The following is a 12,917-nucleotide window of genomic DNA, read 5'->3' on the forward strand; positions in this document are numbered from 1 at the left end:
ACCCAGTTTACTGACATCAGCTGTAACGTCATCAAACTTGTGCCACATCAGCAACCATGTCATCAAAAAGCCAAGTCAGGTGTCACCTTAGCTGCCATGTCATCAAAAAATGCGGGTCAGATACCACATCAACACTTAAGTGTCACCTCAGCAAAAAAAAAAAAAAAAAAAAAAAAAAAAAACTAACTGAGTTAGGGTTCGTTAATTTGAGAGTGCTATCGGCCAATAAGTTGAAAATTGAGAATGATGTGATACAAATTGAAAGTTGAAAATGTTATCCGCCAGTTAGTGAAATAAATGAAAGTTGCAATAAACAAAAACATTTATACGAAAATCCACATAGTACATTTTACAAATCGGAGACTTGATCAATAATATTGCGACCCATTTCAAATCAATTCAAAATCGACTGCGCAAAACAGAGTATCCACAACCAAATTATTCACAAGATCATCAAAACCCACCAACACTTGATTCTTCTGATTCGATCAAATCAACTTCAAGATCAAGAAAATGGCAAAACCAGTATCCGCACTAGCCAAATACAAACTGGTGTTCTTGGGCGATCAATCCGTTGGCAAAACCAGCATCATCACTCGCTTTATGTATGACAAGTTCGATACCTCTTATCAGGTACCATAATGCCAAAATATTATCCTTAATTTCATCAGATCAAATCGGCGATCTGCTGTTTTTATTGTAGATCTGTTGGTTTTGTTGCTTTAGTTTATGTTAGTATGAGTTTAATGTTCTTTATTTGAAATTTTGAAGCTTGTTTTGTAAGTTGTATAAGGGTTTTATGTTTTGGAGTTTAGTTGATTAATTATGTTACAAGAAGCAAGGGCCTGTTTAGTGTTAGTTTTAGTTTGTTTAGATGGGTATGGAACTATGGATGCTGCAAATTGGTGAGATTTTTCGTGATCCGAAAGTCGGATAATGTGGTGCTTGTTTTGGGTATAAGAAATGAACATGTGAAGTGTATGATTATTGTTACATGGGATTAACTTCTTGGTTGTTATGCTTTTGATGGTCTTTATGGAACAAGTTTTAGACTTTAGTTTGAAATACATTTGGGATTTACCGTCGGTTGGACGTATGTCTTTTGGGTCATAGTTATAAAAGGCGTTAGGCGTACCCTATGTAGCACGGGGACTCCATTTATGTGGCCGTACCCGTCTCGGGTACTTGTCGGGGACGGAAACACCATGGGTACTCGTCGGGGACGTTTCCTAAACGTTTCCAATGTCGGGGACGTATCTGGTAGAAGTATCCGGCCCGTTTCCATTTATTTTTAGGGTTTTTACCCTTTCAAATTCCACAACTGGCCATTAAATAAATAGACCTATCATATTTGGCTTCTCTAATCTCTAAACTCTCAAGTCTCATCATCTCTAATTCTCTATCGATTGCCGATCTCTCACTAGATGAACCGGAATTTGAAAATGATTTGATTATTGATAATTAATTACCTTTGGAAGATGTAGTATTTTTGGAATTTGTTTAATGTATTTTTATTTTTTTATATTTTTTATTGCCGTTCCTCGTTCCCGTATCGTCCCCGTACCCCGATCCCGTACCCGTTCCAGTGCTACTTAGGGCGTACCCAAGGCGCATAGGCCTCGCCTGGGGCCTAGGCGCAAGGCGCAAGAAAAAATTAAAATATTTTTGTGTAATAGAAAATTAATACTATTCTTCAAGTAAAATAAACTGAAGCTATTATATAACATTTAATATCGTCTATTTAGTACCAAAAGTTATAAAATGCTAGTTTAGTAGGGTAGAAAAGTAGTTTCGTTAGATAAAAGTAGAAATCTAGCTGTAATCTTGCCGGAATTTAGAGAATTTGGCCGGAATCTGCGCATGAACCATCACATAGAGAATTAAAGCGCAATTGCCTCACCTCGCTAGGAAATTGGGCCTAGGCGCAAGAGGCGATGGCTTTTAACAACTATGTTTTGGGTATAAGTTGACATAGCTAGTTTTATTAATATTCTTGCATCACGTAAACACAACGCATCAGCTGTGGCGATGCGCTCTCATCAACGCATCAGGCATTGGCACATCACGCATTATGCGCGCATTTTAAAACCAAGGCAGGTTAAAGGCTTAGGGTGCTTACAAAGGCTTATCACACAACCCTTATGGTCTTGCTACAATTTTGCTACCCCTTTATCCTTGATGCAATAACCTCTTAGCGTCTTATCTCTCATTGTTGGTTGTGCCGTTGTTCTTGTGTGAGCAATGAGTTGCTGTGTAATGTTTTTTTTTTTAAATGATCCTACCATATCTTCAGCTGTTTTAGTAACTTCTTACAAGATCATAAATTCACAATGACGTTAAAACAGTGTTCTGTTGTATATAATTGTTAAAGAAGACATGTTCTCTTATCCATATGCGTTAGGCTAACTTGTGTTCTATATCGATCAGGCAACCATTGGAATCGACTTCTTGTCGAAGACAATGTATCTTGAAGATCGGACAGTTCGCCTGCAGTTGTGGTAAGATGTTCTCTTGTTAGGGCATTCACTACTTGTCTTGACATTCTCTTGCACTTTCCTTTTAATGATCTTTTTAACCATTTATTTCGTATTATCTTCAGGGATACGGCTGGGCAAGAGAGATTTAGGAGTCTCATACCAAGCTATATTAGGGACTCTTCAGTTGCAGTAATTATCTATGATGTCGCAAGTACGAAATAAATAATAAAACGTCATTTTTAATATATATATATATATATATATACAGAGAGAGAGAGAGAGAGAGAGAGGAAAGTTAAGGTACATTACGGCTTAACGTACATCACGTACGACAGGTAATTACGCACGTTCATTTTAAAATCACACACGTTATAACTCAAAAATCCAAAATCACGCATGTTGAAACACAATAATCACGCATATTGAAAACATTAATCACGCATATTGAAAACATTAATCACGCATGCTATATAACAAATCACGCACGTTGTCGTACGTGAAGTACGTTAAGCCGTAATGCACGATATACTTTTTCTATATATATATATATATATATATATATAGATATATATTAGTTAATCCGTCTTCAGGATTAGCTTACGACCTGTAACGTGGCCCGGGTTATCACTTACAAATTTGTTTTCTGCCTCTGTGGTTTTAGGTCGACAAACTTTTCTAAACACTATAAAGTGGATCGAGGAAGTTCGTGCAGAGCGAGGTAGTGATGTCATTATTGTTCTTGTCGGTAACAAGACTGATCTTGTGGAAAAAAGGTGATCCTTCCGACTGTGAACTTCCCACCGGTTAATCTGATAGGCCTGTAAATGAACCGAACGAACACGAACAGAGGCATGTTCGTGTTCGTTCATTTAACTTTAACCGAACATGAACATATAATCGAACACATTTTTTTGGTCACGTTCGTTTATGAAGAAAATGGTCATGTTCATGTTCGCTCGTTTAAAACCTAAGCGAACAGTTCACGAACATAAACAAACAAACTTAAATGAACATAATTAAACAAACAATAAACAAAACAAATGAGCATAATTAAACAAACATAAATGAACACAAACGGACATAAATGAACCTAAAGTAACTATTTATATAAATTAATGATTAATTATGATAAATTCTATTGGAAAACCCATTTTTATTACTAGAAAGCCCAATTACCAATTAGTTATAGTTATATAAGTAGTAGAAAGTTCTTTTTATGTTTAATATTTATATAAATATAAATATAACTACTTATGTATTTTAAATGAAACAAACATAAACAAATGTAAATAAACGAACATAAATGAAAGAACATAAACGGACGTTCACAAACATAAATGTATGAACAAAACGTGTGTTCATGTTCGCCCGTTTAATTAAATGAACAAAAAATTGTGTTCATGTTCGTTCAGTTATTAAAAAACGAACATAAACGAACTTCCCGCCGAACAAGTTCACGAACAGTTCATGAATGTTTGGTTCATTTATAGGCCTAGTTAATCATGCTCGTTGATATATATAAAACTTAAACTTTGATGACTCACCAGGCAAGTTTCTGTAGAGGAAGGAGAAGCAAAAGCTACCGAGTTAAATGTAATGTTTATAGAAACGAGTGCTAAAGCTGGGTTCAACATTAAGGTATCCAACACATACAAGATTTGTTACGTGCTTTTTCTGTTAAAAAGTTGTTAATATTGTTATTGTTACTGCAGGCTTTATTTAGAAAAATAGCAGCAGCGTTACCAGGAATGGAAACGCTTTCCTCAACAAAACACGAAGAACTGGTTGATGTGAATTTGAAGTCTTCGAGTGTGAGTTCATCGCAGCCTGAATCGGGTGGCTGTGCTTGTTGATTTATGGATGCTAATCTTGATAATGGTTCGACGATTTTCAAGGTCAGAAACAGAAGTATATCAATCGACGCCTTCATGTTTATTGCTTTGGTATCATCATTTTCCACAAATTTATTATTTATGTAACCATTTCTCTTTCTTTTTTTTTAACCTTCCAATCATTCGGTTTGTTCTTGAGTTGCGATTTGTCGTGTGTAAAAAAGATTTATGTAGATTATCAAGATGGAGTTTTGTTTTATATTGATGAAAGATATATATCTAAGACACATGTGGTTTGAACTTTATTTTAGTTTAAGAATTGTTACCTTTTTTTTATAAAGTTAGCAACAAGATGAAAGTTGAAACCCTGTTTTTCTATGTATTGTTCAAAACACAGGGTTAATTGCATACTTACAACAACAACAACCATACCCAGTAAATCCCACAAATAGCAAAGCTACTTATAGGGTCTAGGGAGGGTGGGATGTAGACAGACCTTGCCTCTATCTCTAGGGATAGAGAGGCTGCTTCCAGAGAGAACCTCGGCTCCAAAACGAACAGCATACCAATGCACCAAGTCAAAGAATATAGAAAAAAGAAGTCACCAATACCAAGAAAGTGATCAGAGTGACACAATATAAATTGCATACTTACAATGACTATTAAAATCAATATGTACATAATACATGAGAAACCAATGCAACATATGTCAAATTGATTGAGCACGTGCATAAGTTCGCTCTTGAACTACTCATCCAGTTTAAACAAGCTCGAGTCTAAATTGAACCCCATTTAACAAACGAGCCTAAACAAATATTCATATACCAAGCTTGACTAGGCTCGTGGGCCTTAATTAGTCTTTTTTATTTATAAAGATATAACGTTACTTACTAATAAATAAAAAAACCTTTCTAAAAATATAAAAGATAAAATTACATAATATATTATTATATACATGTATACCCCCTCCCCCCAAAAACACACACATAATTTTGATAAAAAATAATAATTGAAAATACACATAAAATTGTAATATTTTTGATAAAAAAATAATAATTGAAAATACACATAAAATTGTAATATTATACAATAATATTTATATGTCTAAATAAATTTATAAAACAACTAATAAATAATAAACGAGGTGAGTTGATCAAACTTGAGCTTTAGAAACAGAGAACAAATGAGCTGAGCTCAAGCGTAGACAAGTTCAGAATCGACCCGACTCATTTATGCCCCTAATATTGAGGTTAACAAGGAATATTAAATCCCAGTATTTATAACTCAAAAGATTATACATTAGTAGTTTAAAATACAAAATTTGATTATTTATAATTCAATATTATATTATATTATATAGATAGGATATCCAATAAAATTGGAAAGCCCATGACAAGAGTTCACAGGATGAGGCCTTGAATGGTCACCATTCATCTGAATCTGAAGATAACAAAAAACCTTCTCAAAACACAACTCTATCTCCATCATATGTGCTTGCTTGTTTAAGCACACACACACAACACACACACACAAATGGCTCTTAGAATCTGGGCTTCTTCCACTGCCAATGCTCTAAGGCTATCCACTGCTACCACACCTCATTTCTCCCCTCTTTCAAGATGCTTCTCTTCAGGTAATTTACATCCCCCCCCCCCCTCCTTCTTGAATTTGTGTAAAGTTCTAGAGGACAAAATAGACATTTGATGTATGCATGCATTTGTGTGTATTGCAGTATTGGATGGGTTGAAGTATGCAAATTCACATGAATGGGTGAAGCATGAAGGCTCTGTTGCTACTATTGGTATTACTGACCATGCTCAGGTTCTTTTTCTTTCCTTTTTATCAGTGGCGAAGCTTAAAAATTTCCACCGGAGGTCGGAATTCACCAAACCTAAAAATTCTATACAAGTAAAAAAAAATTTATAAAACCGGGTGGTCGAAAATGTATATACCTAAAAAATTCTACACGAAACGTACATACATAACACCACTGAAAGCTACGCCCCTGCTTTTTATATTTAGTTTACTTTATATAGCTCAAAAATGTATAATATTATTATTATTATTACATACAAGTAGAATAATATATAATTTACATTAAGTAGCTAAAATAGTGTATTCCTCAACCAAGTGGTTATGGGTTTAAATACTGTAAAGGGCAGGCGTAGTGAGATTTTAGCAGTTCAAAAAAAAAAAAAAAAAAGAGAGAGAGAGAGAAACAATGATTTATACAAGATACTAACTTGTATGTAATTAATTAAAATGTAGCTTAAAATTCCTGTTTAAAAATAAATGCAGGACCATCTTGGAGAGGTGGTGTTTGTGGACTTGCCAGATACCGGTGGCTCAGTGACCAAAGCCACCGGATTCGGGGCGGTAGAAAGTGTGAAAGCCACTAGTGACGTGAACTCCCCGATCTCTGGAGAGATCGTGGAGGTGAACACGAAGCTCAGCGAAACTCCTGGCTTGGTAAATCTTCTTGTTTCTTTTCCCTTAGAGTGAATTGCCATTTTAGTCCCCGAGGTTTGGTCCAAATTGCCATTTTAGTCCAAATTGTTTTTTTCTCTCCTCTGGGTCCCTAACTTTTCGATTTTTTTTTGCCATTTTGATCACATTGCCTAACTCAATCTTAAAATCTGGTTATAACTAGGGGTATTTTTGGCATAACTGTTGTGTAGTGATAACCTTTGGTAGTTTACAACATAATTTATAAACCTCATCATAATTTAATGCCAAAAATACCCCTGATTATAACATGGTTTTTAGACTAAGTTAGACAATGTGATCAAAATAGCTAGAAAAAAGGAAAAGTCAGGGACACAGAGGAGAAAAAAAAACTATTTGAACTAAAATGACAATTTAGACAAAAAACTCGAGGACTAAAATGGCAATTTACTCTTTTCCTTAAACATAACTTATAAACTTAACATGCTTTTTGATAACGGATATGATTAAGTGGTTAACTAACAAGTAAAGTTAATGAATGTTGAAGATCAATTCGAGCCCGTATGAAGATGGATGGATGATTAAGGTGAAGCCGAGCAACCCATCTGAGTTGGAGTCACTAATGGGTGCAAAAGAGTACACAAAGTTCTGTGAAGAAGAAGATGCTGCTCACTAGATTTGTAACATGTGATTTTTTTTTCTTCCTCAACTCGACCCGTTGTTTTAAATAATCATATGATTCAAAGGGTGATGTCGATTTACCTATATATCATGAATCTATTTCCGTTACCATGTTGACGTTACAAAAGCGAGAAATGCTAGATACGTTCTAGCAAATGTTTATACAAAGTACAAATGAGAGAAATTATTATCATATATTAAAATTGTCTCAAATATTACAAATGACCTCGTTCTAGTAACCAAAGCATGAAAAAAATATTTAAAACTTAACTAAAATAAATAAGTAAAAACCTTTAAAGTAACTTAATGAAAGAGAACTAAATTGTCAATATACAAGTGTGTATAGAAGTAACTTGCTAGGAAATGAAAATGGAGAGAGCTCAAGAGAGAAGTTGAAATCTATCCCACATCGGCTCGATAAATGATTTAGAAAGAGAGCAAATGTGTATAGAAGTAGACTAGCTGCACATGGATTAAGCACGCAGCTATGCAATGTGTAACACCCCAACCCGGAAGGGCTGACGTGTCACAATAACGGTAGCATAACAAAAGTCATAATTCCATTTATTTATTTGATAAGGATACAATCATACGATTATTAAAATTTATACACAAGCGGAGATATTGATCTTAATTAACTTAATATCTTCAGATTTATTCCTATGCTTTATTCTTCTCTCTTTTCCCCTCCCAAAGTAACTTGTGGACCTGTATGTACAAAAAGTTTACGGAATGAGCCGAATGCTCAGTACGGAATTATAGGCTCAAATAACAAATAAATGCTTCATATGAAATCTTATCCGGATGGAACTTTAGGCGAAAATGATACGATGCAAGAACAAAATTTCATAATCATATCTTACGGATGTACCCATGAGCAAACTTAAAACGTGACAATACACAGGTAGCTACTCCTGTATATTTATCACATGAGATGGCGAATTGGCATACCCGTTATCCACCTCCTTATACTTATACTTAAACTCTAGGATCGATCCATACGCCTCCTAATAGCTTTATGTACCACACTTGTACTTAAGAGACGCCGTGAACTAATCTCTCCGTCACGGATGGAGCACATGATGTTGATGCCACAACAACATGCTCGTGGGACACTCCACGAGAAGCGATACTCAGGGTATCAGAGTACAAATGGTCTTATTCACATAACTTATAAAACTTATTTTCATAACAAAACGGAACATATATCGGAACATGCGATAATGAGTGTAACAACATAATACTATCGCATGACATGAAAACTAAATCAATTGATAGGAATTGAACGGACTGTCAAATGAATTGATAATCAAAGACGTGAGGAGTTTTTAACAGATATAGTAATTTAGTAGTTTTATAACAATTTGAATATGAAGCAATAAAGAGTGGGGTAAGGATCCGTACCTTAATAACTCCAAAGTGAAGCTGCCTTATGCTAATATTTTAGATTTATATGGGCAGAGTTTAGACTACTGATTAATCTTTTAACCTAATTTCACAATAATGCACACAAAACAGAGTTAGTGATCAATACAACGATTACGATAATTCCCCGAGATCAATTTGGACAATGAATGTCCAAGTGCAATACTTCGGCTCATTTATCAAAATGACAAACGATAAAGTACAGTACTTCGGCTCGTATATCGAATCATCGACAACGATAAAGTACACTGCTTCGGCTCAGTCATCGGATTACCGATGATAGATGAAGCATAACCCAAATATGGGCAGCACTTAGATATTCTTTGGGATATATTGATTCCGGACAATGAATCGTAATAGCGATCGAGTAATTACCCTGATTGCGGCAGCACTTCGTGATTCGTGTGTGTTTGTGTAGTATTTTGGCTATAACTCAGTGTTTATAACGAATTTCTTCGTCGTTTTTGTGCCAGAAATCAAGTCCCAAACTGCTCTATTTATACCCGAATTTTGACCCTGTCGCGTAGCGCGAGGGGTATCACTTGTAGGCGTCGCGCTACGCTATTGGTAATTTATGTTAGGCGAAATTTGTCCCTGTCGCGTAGCGCGAGGGGTAACCCCTATACGTGTCGCGCTACGCGAGTGGTCACCTATTTTCTATAGGTAGCTTCGTGTCTAAGTAGCTTAGCTGAGTTGATAAAATTGTAAAATTCAAAACGGCCAGCAAGTTATTTAGATAATCGTAACTAGGGTTTTGCCCCCCCCCCCCCTGAGTTTTAGGGGCCCTGATCCTGATTCCTATTGTTCTAAAAATTTTTAGGGTTCATGCCAATTTACTTGGGTGTCTCATTTAGGGTTTCCTTAATAAATAATTACTATTATTCTTTTTATTTCTATAATAATGATTTTAAATTTAAGGGCATTACAACTATTACTCCCTTAAAAGAAATTTCGTCCTCGAAATTTTTCAAATAAGAATATAACCTATCGTATAAGTAACAGAAACGAAAGGTCTATAGCGGAGTTACTAACTTATATAACCAGAATCGCCTAACCACACATGTGTATTTGGAATTCATAACTAAGGTCATGACTGTAGTTGTCAATTATCTTACATATATGTGCCCTAATGGTCCTTCTTAAAATATTCTTTCCGTATGAAAAGTTAATAGAGATTTACAGATACTTAAAGTGACTATTAGTACTGACATTTCCTACATAGATATACTTAGTCATAACTAAAATATCTTCTCATAAGGTAAAGCATAAATGACCGTAAACAGAAACAAATGAACATATATCAAATAGCAAGATTTACCGTTACTTGACTAAAATTCTATTGCGAGAATAGATTAGGGTATAGAGAACGAATTGATTCTTCAGATTCCCATGTTGCTTCGTGTTCAGAGTGATTTTTCCAAAGGACTTTAACAAATGGAATTACTTTCCTACGCAAAACCTTTTCTTGTCGATCTAAGATGGCTTCTGGTTCCTCTTCGTAGGACAAATCTTCGTGAATTGTAAGTAACGGATAACTAATGACATGGAGTGGATGATAATTATATCCTCTTAAAGAGGATATATGAAAAACATTATGAACGTGAGAGAGTTGAGGCGGTAAAGCCAGTCGATATGATACTTCTCCAATTCTTTCAAGGATTTCAAACGGACCGATGAAACGGGGACTAAGTTTTCCTTTAATTCCAAATCTACGAACGCCACGCCAAGGTGATACCTTTAAGAATACGTGGTCACCAATTTTAAATTCGAGGGGTCGTCTATCTTGATCGGCATAGCTCTTTTGTCTACTCTGAGCTTCTTTCAATTTTTCTCGGGCTATAGTGACTTTTTCATTTGTAATCTGAACTAATTCTGGCCCTTCAATAATCTTTTCTCCGACTTCATCCCAGCATATGGGTGCGCGACATTTCCGACCGTACAAAAGCTCAAAGGGTGCCATGCCAATACTTGCTTGCCAACTATTGTTGTAAGCGAACTCAACAAGACATAGATATTCATCCCAGTTTCCAGACCATTCAAGTGCACACGCTCGGAGCATGTCTTCCAAGGTCTGAATCGTACGTTCTGACTGCCCATCTGTTTGTGGATGGAAAGCCGTACTAAACTTTAGTCGTGTCCCCCAAGCTGCCTGAAAGCCTTTCCAAAATCGTGAGGTAAAACGTGGGTCTCTATCGGAAACAATGGAAGATGGTGTGCCATGGAGTCGAATAATTTCTTGAAGAAATATTTCGGATAACTTATTAACCGAAAATCCTTGCTGAATTGGTAGAAAATGTGCTGACTTTGATAATCTATCAACAACAACCCATATAACGTCATTCTTCTTGAACGTCTTAGGTAAGCCAGTAACAAAATCCATTGTGATCTCATCCCACTTCCATATGGGAATATCCAATGGCTGCAACAGACCGCTTGCTCGTTTGTGTTCAATTTTCACTTGTTGGCAAGTGAGGCATTTACTTACGTATCGAGCAACGTCTTCCTTCATGCCATTCCACCAGAAGTTCTGTCTTAAATCTCTATACATCTTGGTAGATCCTGGGTGAATTGAAAATGGTGAGCTGTGAGCTTCGGCTAACAATGACTCACGAAGGGTGGAGTCATCGGGTACACAAAGTCTTTTGCCACACCAAATCACCCCCTGATGGTCTATACTAAATTCAGATTGCTTACCCACCTCGAGATTTTGCACAATTGCCCAAAGTTCTCCATCTTGCTTTTGTGCATCTTTGATCCGGGATATGAGGTCGGGTTCAATCTGTATTTTAGCTAGATATCCATCAGATTTACTATCCTGAAGCCAAATGTTCATCCTTTCAAGATCCCTCCTAATATGAGGTTGAATTTGTAGGCAAGATATAGTCCCGGAATTCTTTCGGCTTAATGCGTCAGCTACAACATTGGCTTTGCCGGGATGGTATTGAATATTTGCGTCATAATCTTTTAAAAGTTCTAACCACCTTCTTTGCCTCATATTTAGCTCTTTCTGCGTAAATATATACTTGAGGCTCTTGTGGTCGGTAAAGATATCACATTTTTCACCATACAGATAGTGTCGCCAAATCTTAAGTGCAAAGACGACTGCGGCCAGTTCTAAATCATGTGTAGGATAGTTAACTTCATAAGGCTTCAACTGACGGGAGGCATAAGCGATAACCTTCCCATGTTGCATTAGCACACAACCTAATCCTTTCTTTGAGGCATCACTGTAGACTTGGTAACCTCCTGATCCAGAAGGGAGAGCGAGTATCGGAGAGGATACAAGTCGTTTCTTTAATTCTTCAAAGCTTTTCTCTTGTTCCTCATTCCATGAGTACTTCACCCCTTTCCTTAGGAGTTTTGTGAGTGGTAAAGCAATTACCGAGAATCTTTCAACAAATCTTCGGTAATAGCCAGCAAGACCCAAGAAACTTCGTATTTCGGTAACAGAAGTGGGTCTTGGCCATTTTGTAATAGCTTCAACCTTTGTTGGGTCTACCATAATTCCCTCTGCTGATATGACATGACCTAGAAATGACACTTGGCTAAGCCAAAAGTCACATTTGGAAAACTTCGCGTACAACTTCTCATGCCGCAAGGTTCCAAGTACTATATGTAGATGTGTTTCATGCTCTTTGCGACTCTTAGAATACACCAGAATGTCATCGATAAAGACAATAACGAATTTGTCTAGGAATTGGTGAAATACGCGATTCATCAAATCCATGAAGACTGCGGGTGCATTAGTTAGCCCAAAGGGCATAACCAAAAATTCGTAATGACCATATCGAGTACGAAAAGCAGTCTTGGGAACATCCTCATTCTTGACCTTTAACTGATGGTACCCAGACCTCAGGTCGATTTTTGAGAAGAACTGAGCCCCCTGAAGTTGATCAAAGAGATCATCAATGCGAGGCAGAGAATACTGATTACGAATAGTAATCTTGTTCAGCTCTCGGTAGTCAATACATAAACGCATACTACCGTCTTTCTTCTTCACAAATAAGACCGGAGCACCCCAAGGTGAAACACTGGGTCTTATAAATCCTAAATCTAA

General features: G+C 36.3%; 2 protein-coding genes across 2 annotated transcripts; both read left to right on the plus strand.

Moving 5' to 3' along the window:
- The first annotated feature begins 342 nt into the window (after nucleotides 1-342).
- On the plus strand, nucleotides 343-4,614 carry LOC110864526 (ras-related protein RABH1b). Its single transcript, XM_022113614.2, has 6 exons — nucleotides 343-633; nucleotides 2,428-2,498; nucleotides 2,600-2,688; nucleotides 3,139-3,250; nucleotides 4,025-4,115; nucleotides 4,190-4,614. The coding sequence occupies exons 1-6, from the start codon at nucleotides 514-516 to the stop codon at nucleotides 4,328-4,330; spliced, it is 624 nt and encodes a 207-aa protein (XP_021969306.1). The 5' UTR covers nucleotides 343-513; the 3' UTR covers nucleotides 4,331-4,614.
- Nucleotides 4,615-5,699: 1,085 nt separating this feature from the next.
- LOC110864527 (glycine cleavage system H protein, mitochondrial) lies at nucleotides 5,700-7,548 on the plus strand. Its single transcript, XM_022113615.2, has 4 exons — nucleotides 5,700-5,942; nucleotides 6,042-6,130; nucleotides 6,608-6,778; nucleotides 7,302-7,548. Exons 1-4 carry the CDS (start codon nucleotides 5,843-5,845, stop codon nucleotides 7,428-7,430), a joined length of 489 nt encoding a protein of 162 aa, XP_021969307.1. The 5' UTR covers nucleotides 5,700-5,842; the 3' UTR covers nucleotides 7,431-7,548.
- Nucleotides 7,549-12,917: the final 5,369 nt, after the last annotated feature.

Source organism: Helianthus annuus, chromosome 6, assembly GCF_002127325.2.
Source record: "Helianthus annuus cultivar XRQ/B chromosome 6, HanXRQr2.0-SUNRISE, whole genome shotgun sequence".
In the NCBI taxonomy this organism is placed as follows: Eukaryota; Viridiplantae; Streptophyta; class Magnoliopsida; order Asterales; family Asteraceae; genus Helianthus; species Helianthus annuus.

Excerpts from the sequence above, each read along its gene's own strand:
- LOC110864526 (XM_022113614.2), top strand. The coding sequence starts at position 514 with ATGGCAAAACCAGTATCCGCACTAGCCAAATACAAACTGGTGTTCTTG. Across the intron at positions 3,251-4,024 it reads ACTGATCTTGTGGAAAAAAG|GCAAGTTTCTGTAGAGGAAG; the intron begins GTGATCCTTCCG and ends ATGACTCACCAG. Across the intron at positions 4,116-4,189 it reads AAGCTGGGTTCAACATTAAG|GCTTTATTTAGAAAAATAGC; the intron begins GTATCCAACACA and ends TTGTTACTGCAG.
- LOC110864527 (XM_022113615.2), top strand. The coding sequence starts at position 5,843 with ATGGCTCTTAGAATCTGGGCTTCTTCCACTGCCAATGCTCTAAGGCTA. Across the intron at positions 5,943-6,041 it reads TTCAAGATGCTTCTCTTCAG|TATTGGATGGGTTGAAGTAT; the intron begins GTAATTTACATC and ends TGTGTATTGCAG. Across the intron at positions 6,779-7,301 it reads TCAGCGAAACTCCTGGCTTG|ATCAATTCGAGCCCGTATGA; the intron begins GTAAATCTTCTT and ends TGAATGTTGAAG.